This window comes from Marmota monax, unplaced genomic scaffold (genome assembly GCF_021218885.2).
Source record: "Marmota monax isolate L192 unplaced genomic scaffold, Marmota_monax_Labrador192_F-V1.1 WCK01_AAM20220418_F8-fsc00037, whole genome shotgun sequence".
Taxonomy (NCBI): Eukaryota; Metazoa; Chordata; class Mammalia; order Rodentia; family Sciuridae; genus Marmota; species Marmota monax.
In genome coordinates this window covers 9,472,054-9,490,708 of record NW_026693245.1, presented here as the reverse complement: position 1 = coordinate 9,490,708, position 18,655 = coordinate 9,472,054, and the positions used below count along the sequence as shown (strand labels likewise).

Sequence of the window (18,655 nt, the reverse complement as noted above, 5' to 3'; positions counted from 1 at the left end):
ATTTGTTTGACATTTGTATATCTTCTTCATCGAGGTGTTTATTAAGGTCTTTGGTGCATTCTAATTGCAATATTTGTTTCTTATTAGTAAGTTTCACAGGTTCTCTGAATATTTTGGACAACATTCCTTTATCAGATGTGCCTTTGGCAAGTATTTTCATTCAGCTTGTGTCTTGTTTTTTCATTGTTCTGACAGTGTCTTTACAAAGCAGACATTTTAAATTTTAATGAAGTGAACTTTATCAATTCTTTCATGGATCATACTTTTGTTACCATATCTAAAAAGATATCATCAATCCCAGCATCATTTATGTTTTGTCCTATGTAACCTGAACATTTTATAGTTTCATGTTTTATGTTTAGGTCTCTGATCCATTTTGTATCAATGTTTCTGAAGGATACAAGGTCTCCTGTGTCTAGATTCGTTTGTTTGCATGTAGATGTCCAATTGTTCCAGCACCATTTGTTGAAATGACTATCTTTTGTCCATTCTATTGCCTTTACTCCTTTATGTAAAGATTAGTTGGATATGTATATCTATACACACACACAAAGATTTTTTAATATACCTATTGAATATACATGCATATATTTAAATATATATGTATACATATATACTTTTTATTCTTTTCCATTAATCTATTTGTCTATTCTTTTGCCAATACCATATTGTTTTAATGACTATAACTTTATAATAAGCCTAAGAGTCAGTCCTCCAACTTAATTCTTCTTTTCAATATTTTTTTGGTTGTTCTGAGTTTTCTACCTCTCCATGTAAATTTTAGAACCAGAACAATATCCACAGAACAATATCCTGGCATATTTATTTGAAATGCATTTAATCTATATATTGAGGTGGAAAGGACTGATATTTTGACAATATTGGATTTTACTAACCATGAGCATGGAATATTTCTCCACTCATTTCCTTATAATGCTCTTATACATAATTTGTTAGACTTATATACCTGCATATTTTATTTTAGGGGTGCTTATATAAATGGTATATACATTTTTGCCTTAATGCATTTCCTGTTACTATAATAATATCTGAGACTTAGTAATTCTAAGGAAAAAAATGGTTTATTCAGCCATAGTTCTGGAAGTCCATGAGCATAGTGCTAGCATCTGCTTGGCTTCTAGTGAGGGTCTGTTGCTGCTCCAGGAAGGACATAGAATCAGAAGGCAGTGAAGCATGTGCAAAGAGACGGGGAGGGGGAAAAGAAGCTGACTCATTTTATTACAACCCACTCTTGAAATAACTAACCCTTTCTCATGGGAACTACATTTATCCTTTCATAAGGATGAACCAACCCCTCACATGACTTAAGTACCTCTTGAAGATGCCACCTCTCAATGCAATTACATTAGAAATTAAATTTCACCATGAGCTTTGGAAGGGACAACCACATCCAAATGACAGTAGGTTTTATTACAAACTCAAATTGTTCATTGGGGCTGTATAGGAAAATAATTGACTTTTGCATATTAATCTTGTAACCTGTGAATTTACTAAATTTGCTTCTTATTCAGGGTGTTTTATTTTGCTTTAGTTTTGTAGTTGCTTCTTGTCTATCTTTCCAGGTTTTCTGTATAGACAACCACATTATCTACAAAGAGAGATACCTCTTCCTTCATAATCAGTGTGTGTGTGTGTGTGTGTGTATGCATGCGTGTGTGTATGTGTGTGTGTGTGTATTTGATTTCCTTTCTTTATCTCATTCTTTCATTTCTGTCCTCTTTGTTTCCTTAGTCTGATCAGAGGCTTCTAAATTTTATTGATCTTTTCAGTAAACTAGCTTTCGGGTTCATCAATTTCCTCTGTTCATTTCCTGTTTTCAATTTCATTGATTTATGTCCTAATTTTCATTTTTCTTTTCTCCTGCTTACTTTGGATTTAAATTGTTCTTCTTTTTATAGTTTTAAAAAGTGGAAACTTGAATAATTGGTTTTTAGATCTGTCTTTTTTTCTTGCATTCAATGCTATAAATTCCCCTCTAAGCATTTCTTTTCCTGCATCCCACAATTTTTGGTAAGTTTTTATTTAATTAAAAATATTTTCAAAATTTCTCTTGATATTTTTTCTTCTACATATGTGTTATTTAAAAGTATACTATTTAATCTCCAGATATTTATGAATTTTTCAGTTTTCTTTTTGCTATTGATGTATAGTTTAATTCTCCTGTTTTCTAAGAGCATCCATTATGATTTATATTGTCTTAACTTTACTTAAGGTTTGTTTTATGTCCTAGAATGTGGTTTGTCTTGGTGAATGTTCCAAGTGAGTTTGTTAAGAGTGTGTCTGGGGGTTGGAGGTATAGCTCAGTGACAGAGCACTTTGCCTAGCATACATGAAAACCTGGGTTCAATCCTAAGCACCATGAAAAAAAAATATGTATGTTTGGTTGTGCTGGATGAAGTGGGCCATACATATCAATTATATGCAATTCATTTCAACTATGTCCTAACTTATTTTCTGCTTGCTGGATTTGTCCTTCTCTGAAAGAGAGGTGTTGAGGTTACCAACTATAATAGTAAATATATCTACTTCTTCTTGCAGCCCTATTAATATTTGCTTCATGTATTTTAAGGCTCTGTTGTTGGGTGCATAAGGATTATTTTATCTTCTTGGAGAACTAACCCCTTTATCACTTTGTAATGTCCCTATTTATCCTTAATAACTTGCCTTGCTTTGAAATTTGTTCTGCCTCAAATTAATATAGTGACTCCTGCTTTCTCTGGATTAGTGTTTTCATGGTAGATTTTTCTCCATTCATTTACTTTTAATCTATACGTATTTTTACATGTAAAGTGAGTTTCTTGTAGACAACATATAATTGGGTCTTATGTTTTGATCCACTCTGACAATCCTGTCTTAATTGATACATTTGGGTAATTCATGTTCAAAGTGGTTATTGATATATTTAGATTAATATTGGCAATCCTGTTTTCTATTTGCTACTTTTTTCCTTTGTTTTTGTCTTTCACCTTTTTTCTACCTTTTGTGCTTTTAATTAGTATCTTACACAATTCCATATTCTCACCTATCTTAACATATTAGTTGTAATTCTTCACTTTTTTCAGTGGAAGCCTTTTACAACAAATCCAAGTGCACTTTCAATTAACACTGTACCACTTCACAGCTGGTGTGAGTAGTTTATAATAACAACAACAAAATCTCAGTTCCTTCCACTCATCTCTTATATTGTTGCTTTCATCCATTTCATTCATTTGTAAGCATAGATCAATAAATATATTTATCTATATAAAGATATATACATAATGATACATAATTGACTACTGTATTGCTATTATGATTTTGAACAAACTGTTATCTGTTAGGCCAGTTAACAATAAGAAGATTTAAAGTTTTTTTTTTTTTTACTTCCATTTAGTTCTTCTTCTGTGTTCTTCTTTCCTTTATGTAAATCAGAACTTCTGGTTTATATTTTCTCTTCTAAGGAAATTCTTTTAAAGTTTATTGCAAAGCAAATTTACCAGCAGCAACAAATTCTTCAATTTTATTTGTCTGGGAAAGTATTTATGTCTTATTTGTTTTTAAAGGAAAATTTCACATAGTACAGATTTCCAGATTGGTAGGGGTTTTTTCTTCTCTCAGCTTTAAATATTTCACTCCATTTTTTTCCTTCTTGCATCGTTTCTGAGAAGTCTGATGTAATTCTTATCTTTGCTTCTCTATAGGGAAGGGTTTTTCCACCTGTTGACTTCTTTCAGGATTTTTTTGTCTTTGATGTTCTGTGGTTGAAAAATACATGCCTAGGTATAGGTTTTCTTTATATCTGTCCTTCTTGGTGTTTTCTGAGCTTTGGCATCAAACATTAATTTGAGGAAGTTTTCAGTCATTATTAATGTTTCAGTGATTTCTCCTCTTCCTTTCTCTCTTTCTTCTCCTGGTATTCCAGGAGAATACCTGTATGTTATAGCCTTGGTGTTGACCCACATTTCTTTGACATGCTGTTCTGCTTTTTACAGTCTCTGTTTTTCTATTTGAGAAGTTTCTGTAGAGAGATTCTTAAACTTAGAGATCCTTTACTCAGTTATGTTCAGTCCACTAAATTCCATTAAAGGCATTCTTTATTTCTGTTAGTGGTTTTGATCTCTAGCATTTCCCTTTGACTCTTCTTTAGGAATTCCATCACTCTTCTTACTTGCCCATATGTTTTTGTATGCTATCTACTTTATCATTAGGGCCCTTAGCATATTAATTATAGTTTCTTTAAACTCCCAATCTGATAATTCCAACATTTCTGGTTCTGATGTTTGCTCTGTCTCTTCAAATTGTTTTGGCTTGTTTGTTTTGTTTGATGTTTTCCTTCTAGTATGCTCCGTAATTTTTCTTGTTTGCAAACATGAGATGATGTTGTGGGTAAAAATAAAAGCTGCAAAGAGGCTTTCAGTAATGTGGTATGGTTTGGGGACAGGAGAAGTGTTCTATAGTCCCATGATTATGTCTCAGTCTTTAGTGAGCCTGTACCTCTGGACTGTGAATTTTACAAGAATTTGTTGGGGGTTTTTTCCTATGTTTTTAGGTGGAACAGGAGGACTACAGTAGGCTAAAAGCCAGGCATTTCTCTTCCCCAAGGTCAGTTAGGCTCTGATAAAACCATGGAAGGTGAGGCTCTGAGACTCTAATTATCTAGCTTCTCTTTAGTGCCCTGCTGTGTTTCAAAATGATTCCTTTCCTTCCCCCAGCCAGAAGCCCATGGGGATTTTTCTCTGATATTTATTGTCAGAACCTAGTCAAGTTCCTGGAGGTAAAACTCACAAAAGTACAGGGCTCCCAGTCTGTCTGGGTCCCTCTGAAGTTTGTAACTCTCTCATTTGTCCACTCGAAGCCAACAACCATTCATCAACTGCAGTTCAGGGTTCCCTAGCCCAGCACTTGTCCTCACAGAGGTCCCTGTTCGGAGATGTCATGATTCCCTGTATATGCCTGTCTGCCTCTCCAAGTTGGGGGTCTGCAGTTAGCCCTGTGACCTTACTTTTTTTATGGATCTGAGTTCTGGGATAGCATTTTCAGCTTAACCAAGCAACCCAGGGTTATAGTGTTTTAACACATGGATTTTTGATAACAACAATATCAGGGCAGGTCAGTTAGAGGGGCAAGTATCTACTGCCCCTCAAATTTCACCACTAGTTCCCTTCCCGACTTACTAGAAAATAAGCTTATTTAAGCTATCCCTAAGTTGAGCCATTCTTTCAGCATACTGTACAAGGGAGGATGGAAAGAAAAGAACTGTACCAATGTAAATGACTATTTTATGATTGTTTATTCAGTATGTGGTGATGTGGTTAAGAAATTTTAACACACACACACACACGGGGTGGGGGAGGGAGAGTTGATCTGTGCCAACTCTTTGAACTGTGTCAAAATTCTGTAAATATAACTTAACTCCAAGTAAATTCATAATGCCAAAGGATAATTATAAATGTAATATGTCAGTGATCCAACTTTTAAGGTGAAAGAATGTTCAAGAGGGAAGGGACTACATAGTCACTTAAGTCCAACCCTTCAACTCCTATGTGGAGAAACTTGGGCACAGATAGATCATCACTTACCCAAGTGCATATAGGGCCCGTGAAAGAACTCAGGCCACAGGACTTCCAGTGCTTGATAAGAGAATGACTACAAAGTCACATGAGCCCAGGGTAAACAAGAAGAAAGTCAAGTTTACAAAATCCATCCTGATTACCCTGGGAGCAGATTCTGACCTGTGGTATTAACCAGAATTCCATCATTGTGACAAAATACCTGATATATGCAACTAAAAAGGAAGACAAATTTTCAGAGATTTCAGGCCATGGTCAGCTAACTCTGCCACTTTTGCACCCGTGGCAAGGCAGACTGTCATGGCAAGAAGTATGTGGTAGAGCAAAACTCACTAACACATGGGGGGCCAGGAAGCAAACAGAGAGAGAAAGGGCAGGGTCCCAGGATCCCCTTCAAAGCATGTCCCCAATGAATCAACCTCCTTCCACCACTTCTCAGAAGTGCCACAGGCTGGCAATCAAACCTTTAAACATGAGCCTTTTGGGGATATTTCAAATTCAAACCATAACACCTTTTGGGGAAGCAGGAGGCTTCAGGGGCAACCTAAGCTGACCATATCTGCTCCCCCATGCTCACTTGTAGAGGGGAAGTGAATGGAGCAGAGTGAGGAAAACAAAGACTGGCCTGGGAGTAAAAAAAGTGGAGAAAAGATAGAGAAAAGGAGGCGGGGCAAAGAGAAGAGAGAGAAGCCCAAAAGTATGGGTAAAATTCAATTCTGTTTGATTTTCCCTTTAGTTTATGAGGATTGTTTTACCCATTTATTTATTCACTGCTCAGTGCATATTTACGAGGACTTACTCTTTGCTAGGCTTCATTTCGTCAGAAAGTTCCTAGTCACAGTTTGGCACGGACTATACAACTCTCCAGTTCTGGAGATTTCATCTTGCTGGGCAGCCAGACCTTTTCCATACACTAACACTGCAAGAAAGAAGTTTGTTTTCCATGCTAAGTATTCGTACCACCATTTCTGTCTTCCACATTCTCTCCAGGAGAGTCAGCCCCAGGCTTTTGGGTTCAGTAGCCTCTGGAATCCAGGCCACGCAAAAAGCCTGAATCCAAAGGAGTTAACCATGAGGATGGTGCAAACTCTATACCAGGGATCTTGAGTACCTTTCTGCCTCTCGTTAGCCCCAAACCTCTAAGTCTCAAACATTCAGGAGGCACAGATTTGCATATTCCCATTCCAGTCTAACATGTCTGACTCCTGCTGAACTTGGCCAGAGTGGTCTTTTTACAACCCCAAACCACCCAATCTTTTAAGAAGAACATAGGACTAAAATACTAGCCTCTGCTTTATACCATCACCATCACAAGACAAGCAATGCAAACATCCCATCATTCAAGACAAGAAAGATGAGAGTTCCCTCCAAAGGAAGTTACCATGGAATTTATTCACCAGACATATATATGGTAACAAATAACTAACTAGTCCCAAACTTTCCACTTAAGACTTTCTTCAGAGGTTACCTAGAATAAAAAGATACAAAATCAAGATTTTTGCAATCTTATTTTTGTTTTTGATCCATCTTTCTTTAACAAAATGATAATGCATTAATTTAACTTTCTCCTTGATAAGGCTTCTTCTGAGTCAGGCTTTCCCAACTCTCTTCCTCCTTGAAACCTAAAAGAAAACAGCTAGAACTCAGATAGTTCTGGAACAGCAGTTTTCAGAGTACATAAGGTAACATTATGGATTACCTATGGACAAAACCAAAGGGAATAAATCCAGCAAAAACAAATCCACAATCCTGGGCTGGCTGCCCCATGCAGAATTCTGGAACTCTACCCCTGTTAAATAACATTCCCAACAATGTAAACTCATTCTCCATTCTTCCCAAGGGCTCATCTGGGCAACATTCCCATTTCTTCTTCTTGGCATTTCCTGGTCTCTGTGACCCTCCCTGGCCTCCCAGGTCTGAGCATACCTTTGGCTGACACCCAGCCCAGACTGCTAAGAAGGGAATTCTGTCACCAGGAGACCGTCATCAGGGACTTGGCTTACAAACCAGTGCTGTCCAGGGCTCCTTCAAATTCTCATGAGAGTGTACCATGGTAACCTTCCTAGGAGAAACTTTTAAAGTACCTCCTATTTAACTTTAAAGAAGCCTTCAGTTGGCAAGGTATGCATCCCTGCCACTAATGTTGCAAGCTGAAACATCAGTTTCACTTTAGTTCCACCAGTATGAACAGGCAGAATTAAAAAAAAAAAATGACCACTCCTTTTATCAGAGACAGAATGAGGTAAAGCACAAAGATACTACAGAGTCCATCCTGGCTCAGTTAATTCACAGCTGTCACCTTGGGCAAGTTACTTAATCCCTATGGGCCTTCCTTCTCTAACCTTTGCAATATGGGGATAATAATAGTATGTTCCTCATGGGATTGTTGTCAGGATTAAATGAGTTCATGGGCTGGTTTAGAAAGGTGCCAAGCACAGAGCATTCACTCAGTAAATGCAGCTATCACTGTTATTTCTGGGAGAATCCTAAGGAAAAGAAAAATACAAATGATAATGTTATAAGTGAGATCCAGGTGTAGAGGTAAAAGAACTAAATGGAGGGGCTGGGGTTGTAGCTCAGTGGTAGAGTGCTTGCCTAACACGTGTGAGGCCCTGGGTTCAATCCTCAGCACTACATAAAGATAAATAAATAAAAGCTAAAGGTATCGTGTCCATCTGCAACTACAAAAAAATTCTTTTTAAAGAACTTTCTGGAAAATTCAGAACAAAAGCCATTTTGGAGGAAAAGTATAAATGGGGGTTAGGGGTTTTCTTCACTTACCCAGAGAGGTGATCTACAGTTTTGCAGCTCCCAAGACACCTGCTGCTTGGGACTGGCTGGCTACGATCCCAGAAAGAACAAATTCAGGGGTCATTAGCCCCTATTTCAGCTGCACACTTTCAAGTGACTCTTCCCAAGGTGAGAAGGGGAGGAGGAGAGAGGTGAGGAGTGTTTCTGTTTTTCTCCATATGTTCTTAATGCTCCCTCTCCCACAAAGAGGGGAAACTCTTTGTGGGAGAGGGAGCATTACTCCCTTACTGGGTGTTTTGCCCTTTGAGTCACCTTGGCAGCCTGAATTCTTTGACTCTTCCAGGAAATTTTAAACAAAATGAATTTACTGAGCTGGCATTCCTTTTGATTTCCCTTCTTCAGTGGCTGGCTAGTGCTTTCCAAGAAAAAATGCCTCTTATTGCCTAAAATGTATTTCAGACCTTTGACCTATATTTAGTAACATCAAGTGAAATAATCTTGGAAAAGTTGATAAAGCAAGTGTGAAAACCCAGCTGTGTTCAGTTCATCAGACTTCTGGTGACAGGCACGCCGTGGAACATAAATAGTTGGTCAAGTTTACTTAAAAGTCCTTGTAGGAAAAGGAAAAATGGAGGGAAAAAGAAGACAAGAGGAAGAGAAGTTTGTAGGCAGGGATCATTTTATGGGTACATGTCCAGTGCACTGATAGAGGGCCCAGTGCTTAGGAGAGAACCCTGTGCTCAGGGTACAGTGCTCTGGGCTCACCGTCTAGAAATCCTCAATTTATTTTGTAAAAATCCAGTAAGACAAAATCTGATAGGACCTGGGTCAGAGGCTCAGTGCCCTGCTTCCTTGGTTCCCACCCAACAGCTACTGCTGCCCTCTGCTTGTGATCTTGGCCTGGTCATAAACCCTGGGAGGCCCAGGCTTGATCATGTGCACAGGCATAAGGCAGTCCCAGGCACCCTCAAGGGTCTGCATTTATGATAAGAATTCCTAGCACAAGGGATACCACAATAAATAGTATATAAAAGTCGCTATAACAAGTCAAGAGACACCATGGTTGAAAGGAACTATTTTTTTTCCCTGCATCATGGGGCCACGGTTGGTACTCACCACTTTTTTTTAACATTAAAAATTATAGCCAGGCACAGTGGCATATGTCTGTGGCTACTTGGGAGGCTGAGTCGGGAAGATTCCTTGAGATTAGGAATTCCAGACCAGCCTAGACCACAGAGTGAGACCCCATCTCAAAATTAATCAATTAATTAAATTGAATCGACTCTTCCAGTTCCTAGTAGTCAACCTCAACAGTAAAAGAGGAAAATAAAATGACAGACCTGTCAAACAAGTTGTTATCTAAGTGGCCCAAACATCAAGCCAGGTCTGATGTCACTCATTTACACCCATATTGAGGTCTATCCTTAGTTCACTGATTATAGAAGATAATTTCACTCTTATGGGAGACAAAAATAATAATAATAATCCTTGCAGAAATTTGGGACAAGTGCAAAATTGTTGGAGATATTAAATAAAATTTGTAGGAAGCCACTGTCTTGAACTAGGTTCCCACACTGAGCCCCAACAAAACATTAAAAAATAAAAATGGCATCAGCTTTGCTTAAGTTCCATGGCACCAAAGCAAAATTATTATCTGACTTTCAGCAAAAGTAGGAGAAATAAAGCTGTATTTCCTAAACAGACCAACCATCACGAAAATGAAGTCCCTTCTTCTTTAATTCTTATGTCCTTTAATCTTTAGAAAAAGAAATCTGAAATCATCTAGTATTAAAGTTATATTTCTACTGTTCTGTCTCAATTTGCTTTTTGTTCTTTGTTTCTGTTTTTGTTTGTTTGTTTGTTTTGAACCCTTTTCTCACAATAAAACCAAACTCCTTTGCTTAGCCTATTGGGGCACATATTCTATATTATAGAATGAAGTATTTCCTGGTTTTAGAATAAAAAATAAAAGCAATTAAAATCTTTAAATTGTAGTAAATTTGTCCCTTGAGATATAATTTGTATAGAACATATTTTGCTTCCATGTTTTCTTTTCTCTCCATGGATTGTTTTGTGTTGTTGTTGTTGTTGTTTTGTTTTTTCACTCTGTATTTTTATCTTAACAGCGATACACAGCACTGGATTGTTCATACGGGCATTCTCTGACTCTGCTTTTCAGAGTGGAAACAGAATCCTGTGTTCCATCATTCTGAGCCATCATCAGGGTCCATCCATAATCAACTATGACGATGAGAGTGGGAAGACGTGTGTACACATCGCGGCAGCTGCAGGCTTCAGTGACATTATTAACGAACTGGCAAGAGTCCCCGAGTGTAACCTGCAGGCTCTAGATGTGGATGACAGGTATCCATGGCAGAAAGTGCTGGGAACTATCAGACATCTTCCCTGAATGCAAATCATAAAATAAAAATGTTCAAGGAGTTATCCTATATGATTACATCCTTCTTGCCTGTAATACACATGTGTCTATGACAATAAAATTTGCTCTATTTTAGTAAGAGAAGGAAAAATCGTTGTTGTGGAGAGAAATACTGTGACTAGGTATTGTCAGATTTTCCACTTTTTGCTAATGTTTTCAGTGTTCTCAGAAGGCTTTTGGTAGATCAGTTTCCTGTTCTGTGTCCTTTTCTCAGCTGTAGGTTTTATTTTCTTTATTCCTGGATTATGTCATAACATCAACAAGTTCTTGTTACCCAGAGATGAGCATAAGTGAGGCTTTGTATTCAGAATTACTGGGCTTCTAGAACTGGAGGGACCTTCTTAGGTTTTGTTCAATCATTGAAATGTATTGGTTGGAAAGGAAGCTGAGTCCAGGAAGGTGAAAAGTCTCATTCTCAGAGCAAGTTACCAACTCAATGAAGATTTGTACCCCTGTCTTCTAGATTTACAGCTTTTCATCTACACTGTCTTAACTTTCATTTTCCTTTGGCATTGAGTTGATGGAAATGTGTGTGTGTATATATATATATATATATATATATATATATATATATATATATATGACCACAAACAAGACTATTAGAAATAAGTAGAAGTTTTGCATACTATAGTTTTTTACTCTTTTCTACTGAAGTGCAAAATTACTCATCCACTTATCATGATGTTAGATGTCCCAAAAAAGCACTTCCCTTCACACCAGGAATTCTTACAACAGGGAAACAATTTGGGGGTTCCACATAGGTCTCAGAAGCTAAAAGTGGCTGACACGATGGTTTTGATCGAAATGAAGGCATAAATCCTTGAAAATAGACTTTTTTTTCTCCTAAGAGTAGGCAATGATCCTGAGCAGGTAAAAAAGTAGAGGCATGTTAGTTGCATGAGGAGAAAAGGTAAATTATCCATAAAGAAAAGAAAGGAACAAATTTTGGAAAGGAGGGCTAAAGGGACGTTTTCCCAGTTTAAAACACTCTTAGAGCCATCTCTGAACAGACTATTTTCCCTTTTGTAGTACTATGCAATTAGCAAAGAAAATCCAATTCCCTGGGCCTCAGGGAAGAAAGTAAACCAAGGGGAGGAAGAACAATACAAAAAGTCCAAGGAACCTTAAGGTAAGCTCAAAGGAAGGACAGTCCCAAGGAAAGCCCAGTTTTTCTGCTCCAAAGCTCAATTCCTTGTGCACAAATCAAGTCATTTGATGCCTCCATTTTGTTTTGTGTTTTTTGCCACTGAATGTGTGAAGGTGCCTCACACTAAGACTAGAAGTTTCTGTGAGTAGTTGAAGTTTTCAAAATTTTCACAGGCTTCAGTGTTTTAACTATTTATAGTTATTATGAATTCCCTTCCCTTTTCTTTGCTTCCCTAATGAGAATTTTATCAAAAGAGAATTTTTTTCTTGAAAAGGGAGGAAAATAAAGCAGAAACTAAAAAAAAAAAAAAAAAAAAAAGATAGAGGAAAAATACAGAGAATTAGTCCTCCTTAATATTTAAGTACTTCCTAAATCTACAGTATTTAAGATATTGTGGTACTCACCTAAGATTCATGGCACAGAAGCATAATCCATAACCAGGGCATGTATTTTAAATGTCCCAAATTCATCATTTTCTGAGGTCACAAGTTCCTTTCATAAGGAGCTCACTTGTCTTTAAGAAGGACATTCTTCTACCAAGTTCTCCTTCCTGCATATGTCAGAGCATTCTCTGGGGAATGTTCACATGTTTTATAACCCATCCCTTGGCTATTGATACTCCAACCAATGCTACATCCTTACACTCATCATCTCTTGCCTTCCAGAGACCACTATATCAGTCCAATGCTTTTCTCTGATGAATTTCTTCTAGATCATAAGCCCTGACCTTCAGTTCCCACTATGATAAGTGGAACAGTGTGCTATGTTTGCAGGACTACCCTGAAGCTTAGGGATAAGAAAGGCACTATAGCTTAGATGATTTGAAATCAGGTGATACAGGTTTGCCACAAAGATCCTTGGTATATTTATCAGAAGTTTTCTGTATGTACCCTTCATTTATCATCAAAACAAGGTTAGTTTGCCACCCTATTCTTCTGGACTTCTTCCTTGGTAATGATCAGAGGAACTAAAACAATCCTGTCTTAGCAATTGTTGTAAGGAATATTTCACAAAACTTCCAAGTGAATTTTCACATGTTGGTAAGCCTGAGTAGATCAATGTCCAACTCTTCAACTACTGAATTTATTGACAATATATTCTTTAGATAGGAGGTGCCTCATCTTGTTTTAAAATAAATATTGTCTGGAGACCTCTCACACATAGAATGGGACAAATCATATCTTCCACATTCAAATACACAAAGTTATTGATCACTGAATATGTGGCCCTACTAAGTATTATAGAATTGCTACTATAGCATAACAAGAAGGGGGTGTTTAGTTGAGAGCATGATCTATTTTGGGGAACTATGGGACTATCTTGTATACATGGATGCTCTCCAAGCATTCTAATCCAGGCCCCTTCACAGATACCCAACTGTAAGTACTTTTCTGCCCAGCCAGCAGTCTAATATTATTAATAGACTAACAATATTATCAGTCTAATTTTACCATCCATGCCAGAGAGGTCACTTGGGTCTCTCAGAAGTGCCCTTCAGCCTAGGGCTGGGATCTTAGCCCAAGGCCTCCCATCTCCTCCTTTCCTTACCCAGGATTGGCCCATTTCCAGAGTGAATGACAGGAGGGATAACCATTCTCTTCATGGGAGACCCCATTCATAAAGATGTCGTTTTGCCCTTTGCTTCTCCCCATCCCACCCCATCCCCCCAGAAAAAAAAAAAAAAACAGAGCACACTGGTATAACACCAGTATGTCAGCCAAAATATGGTTTACTCAATCCTGAACAAACCAAGTATAGAACTGAATGTCCAGATCCTCCTCACCGTATTTTTCAGAATGGCCCGGTGACTAAGGTTATTCATCCTCTGCCATCTTCAGGATCTTCTCTGATCTCCTGGTGACAACTTCCAAGCAATTGCAGGTCCATAGTTTCCAAAGATAGTAACATATAGACACAGAGCATCATAAAACTACACTTAAGAAACATGTCTTCAGAGTAAATGTAACCTGCAGAGAAGCAACTCTCTTCCAACAGGTTGACTTTCTATATGCTTCAGAATTAAGACATAGCCTCTCAAACTTCTCTTTCAGATAAAAGTATTTGCTGAACATTAGAAACACTTAAAAACCCACTGGGATAGGTACAAAATCAAGTAGTCCAAATTCTCATTTCTACCTATAGAGATTTTTTAAAAATTAGTCTAATATTACCCAGAATTATTGTGTCATTAGTATAATACAAAAAGCATTATCATAAATGTTTCCCTTTATTGACTATTTTTAATGAGCTCCTAAATATGCCAGGCAATGTGCTAGGTGCTAGAAGCAACACGATGTGAAATGCTCTCATTTCCTTCCCTTATGGAGTTTATTGTATATATAAGAGGAAAGGATGAGCAGAATGTTGTGGCTCATGCTGAGATCCCAGTGACTCTGGAGATGAAGGCAGGAAAATCTCAGGAATTTGGTGAGGCCCCAAGCAACTTAGCGAAATCCTGTCTCAAAATAAAAAATCAATAGGGCTGATGATGGGATGTAGCTCAGTGATAGAGTGCCCCTGGTTCAATCCCAGTACCCTCCTCCCTCACCAACAGAAAGGGAAAGGATTGCATATTTACTATGTCAAGTATTAATGTTATGTTATGACCCAGATTTTAGAAAATTATACTAATTTTTATCATCTGTAAATTAACCTAACTTCTAGTTTTGAATCATCTCAGTAGAGTGGCGGTAAACCCAATTCACCTCCCTCTTTTTCAGACCCCACTTTTCCTTATTGTGCCATGGTTCTGGAATTTTGGGGGAGTACCAAGATGCATAGGACAGAGGTGGATGGTACACCTCATCTTTTGCCCTTGTTCTTTCAGGTCTGATGACATTCAGCTGTTACCATGCTGTGCTTGACAGTACAGTGACCTTGGGCTGCCAAGGATCCTACTGCCAAGACACACCAGAGTCATGCTGGGCCATCCCTCCCAGGGCCTCCACCAAGAAAACAACACTCTGGCCCCAGTTGCCCTGGAATCCCAAAGTCCTTCATGCTCTTATCACTGTCTTGTCACACAGCTGAGGAAGGTTCTCTTTCCAGCAATCTCTCTTTCTATGTTCAGCTAAATATTTTGTCTTCGCTCCAGATCTGCTCTTAGTTTTGAACTTGACTTTTGGAAACTGACATTACTTCTCTTTTCTACCCCATCACATCCCTCCCCTGAGTTTAAGTACAAAGTCAATCATCCCCTTAAACAAGGGAAAGAGATAGGATAGAAAACTATGAGTAACACATAGTTCAGTATCTCAAAATATGATACCACCTCATTAATAAGTGGTGTTCAGAAAAGTGGGCCACATATTGGAAAAACAGTTTGACCCCATACCTCATTGCACATGCCAAAACATGCATCTAGAAGCACACACTTTTTATTTTTAGTCCAAATATATCTAGAAAAAAATACTGGTTTTCTTCTTATATCCATCCAGAAAAATTTACTCTTTTTTTAATGTATGAATCTATAAATTTTAACATGAATAGATTCATGTAACTACCACAAACAAATTTCAAAACAACGCCATCAACTCCAACATAAACTCATGTTGATCACTATAAAAGTTTTCCTTTTGTAGTTAGTTCCTCTCCCATCCTAAGCCTTGGCAACCACTGATGAGTTCTCTGTCCCTATAGTTTTGTCTTTCCCAGAATGTCACATGTATGGAAATACAGGTTATATATCCCTTAGCCAAAATGCTGAGGATCAGAAGTGTTTCAGATTTCTGATTACTTTTTTAAAATTTTTAAATTTTACCTATATATAGTAAGATATCTTGGGATGGGATCCAAATCTAAACTCACAAAGTTGTTTATATTTCTGTATTTATTTGGCACCAAGAATTGAACCCATGGGGACTTAACCACTAAGTAACATCCCCAGCCTTTTTTTTTTTTTAAGACAAGGTCTCACTAAGTTGCTTAGGGAGTTGCTTAGGGCCTCTCTAAGTTGCTGAGGCTAGCTTTGAACTTGTGATCCTCCTGTCTCAGCCTCCCAAGCCCCTGAGATTATAGGCATGCACCACTCTGTGAATGCCTGTAATTTGTTTATTTTTATACACCCAGGCTGAAAGTAATTTAGTGCACCTGCATTATGACCATAACCTTTCAGATGGAATCAGGTGTGGAACTGTCCTTTTGGGGCATGATAACAGTGCTCAGAAAATTTCAGAGTTTGAAGCATTTCAGATTTAAGATTTTTGAATTAGGGAAGCTCAACATACGATACACCATTTAACTTTTTGAGATCAATTTAGGTCACCCAGCAGAACGCATTAAAATTCATCTGTATTGTTGCACATATCAGTAGTATGTTCTTTATAACTGAGCCACATTTTTTTTTTACCCATGGATCTCCTGAAGGACATTGGGTTGTTTCCAGCTTTTGACAATTAGGATAAAGCTGCTATAAACACTAAGAATGGGTTTTTGATTAATGTAAATTTTCATTTCTCTAAATCAGCATGTAGAAGTGGGATTTCTGATTCAAAGGATCAGTATATGCTTAACTTTAGAAGGGACTGCCAGACTGTTTTCCAGAGTGGCTGTTAACCATTTTACATTTCCACCAGAAATGAAACAAATTTCCAGTTGCTCCACATCTTCACAAGCACCTGCAATTGTCAGGCTTTGTTTTGTTATCATTTGGTTTTCCTTATTTTAGCCATTTTAATAGGTGTGTAACAGAATCTCATTGTGGTTTTAATTTGCATCTTTCTAATGATAAATGATACTAAACACCTCTTCATGTGCTTATTTACTATCCAGACATCTTCTTTGATTTGTCTTTTCCAAACAGGTTTGTTTTCTTATTGTTCAGTTCTGAAAGATTTAATATTTTTTGTAATTTTTGTAATTTTTGCCCTAATTACAAAGCCCTTTGTTGTATGTATGATTTGCAAATACTTTTTCCTGGTTTCTGGCTTTTCTTTTTATTTTCTTAAGAAAATGTTGGTTTTGCTATCTAATAACTGTTTAAATACTGGTGAATATCTACCTTCTAGCTAATAAAGGGCTTTCTAACCATAATATCATGCAAGATACAAAAAAAAAAACTAAAAAGTAACTAAATGTGATTGTTTTAAGGAATATTTTTTGGAAAAATCACCAAAAATCAAAGCTTAAGTAACAAATTTAAGAAAATATATGCATAAGAATAATCTGTAAAAGATCAGTGTCTTTAATATATAAAGAGCCCATACAAATTAGTAAGAAAAACATGAATTCACCAATAGAAAACTGGACGAAGGGCATTAAGAGTCACCTGAATGAAAAAATTCAAATAGCACATAAGCATATTTCAAAAGTTCAAACTTACTATTAAATGAGTGCAAAAGAAAACAACAGGAAAGCATCATTTTGCCCCCCAATCTGGCAAAAAAAAAAAAAGTTAAACATGGTGATAAGAAGAGGAAAAAGGGTCCTGCTGTGAGAGGGGATACTGCAGCCAGTCTTCCTGGAAGACAGTTGGGCACCATGTAAGAGCCTGAAGACGGTGCCTAACCTTTGACCCGCTACTTCCTCCTCCAGGAAATTCTCAGAAAGGCCAGCGGAGAGGGAAAGCCAATGTTTGGAGCCTGAGGAGAGGCCCCGGGGGGTAAACCCATCGTCCTCAGGACCCAGTTCACGCAGACTATTTCCATACTATAAATAGCAACAGTATTTTGCTCCTTCAATATGAGTTGGGGTAGGAGCTGCTGCAGCCCCAGCAGCCTGTTCCATTCTTGAACTTAGACACTTGTGCTTTTCTCCCGTGTGGTTCCTCCAGGACGCCCCTGCACTGGGCTGCAGCTGCAGGCAAGGCAGAATGTGTCCAGTCGCTGCTGGAGTTGGGCATGGACAGCAACCTGCGGGACATCAACGAGAGCACGCCGCTGGCCTACGCCCTGCACTGTGGTCACACGGCCTGTGTCAAGCTCCTCTCCCAGGAGAGCAGGTGCGCATCCGTAGGCACTCATCTGCTTCCTCCTCTCAAAGGTTTATGAAGTTGATGAGTTTTCTAATGGAAAACTTAATATTATTATAATAATATAATAGTTAATAATAATTTCACCATCAAATTTACTGTTATCTAATAATAGAGTGAAACGGTCTCCATTATGTGGAACAAAACAGGAATAATGTCTGAACCCATCAGCCTAATGCTAATGGACCTTGACTCTTCTTTCTTTTTCCTCTTCCCTTTATGCTTTCTCCTTTTAATCCTCCTTTTACCTAAACTAGCAGTTCTCAAACTTTCTGTTCTCAAGAACTTTATATATCCTCAAAAATTGTTGAGGACCCCAAAGAGGTTTGATTTATGTGAGCTACACCTATCAGTATTTATGGCATTAAAAATTAAAACAGGCCAGGAGTGGTGGGTGGTCTGCGCCTGGAATCCCAGCAGCTGGGGAGGTTGAGGCAGGAGGATCCAAAGTTCAAAACCAGCTTCAGCAACTTAGCCAGGCCCTAAGCAATTTAGCACCATTCTGTCTCGAAATAAAAGATAAACAAAAGTCTGGGACTGTGGCTCACTGGTTAAGTGCCCTTGGGTTTAATTCAAAAAATTAAAACCAATTTTTAACAAAATATTTATTTAGTAATTCATTTAGAGTAATAAACAACCCATGGCATTTACATGTTAACACAAATGCAAATTTTAGTTAAAAGTAAAAATATTTATTTTTTCTAATTTCCAAATATTCTATTTTTTTTAAATAAGAGGAGCAACATTTTTTCACATTTTTAGCCAATTTCTTTGATATC

At 37.6% G+C, this 18,655-nt stretch overlaps 1 protein-coding gene and 1 long non-coding RNA gene across 2 annotated transcripts in view; one reads left to right on the top strand and one right to left on the bottom strand.

Annotated features, from left to right (window-relative positions):
* The window catches only part of LOC124100749 (uncharacterized), a 127,023-nt gene that overhangs the window by 78,010 nt on the left and 30,358 nt on the right, over nt 1-18,655 (bottom strand). The window lies entirely within an intron of this gene.
* Nucleotides 1-18,655, top strand: part of Ankrd55 (ankyrin repeat domain 55) — a 108,646-nt gene that overhangs the window by 67,165 nt on the left and 22,826 nt on the right. The window contains exons 7-8 of the mRNA XM_046456364.2: nt 10,501-10,685; nt 17,679-17,846. Of these exons, the coding sequence (XP_046312320.2) occupies nt 10,501-10,685; nt 17,679-17,846 (353 nt within the window). The remainder of the gene's footprint in view (nt 1-10,500; nt 10,686-17,678; nt 17,847-18,655) is intronic.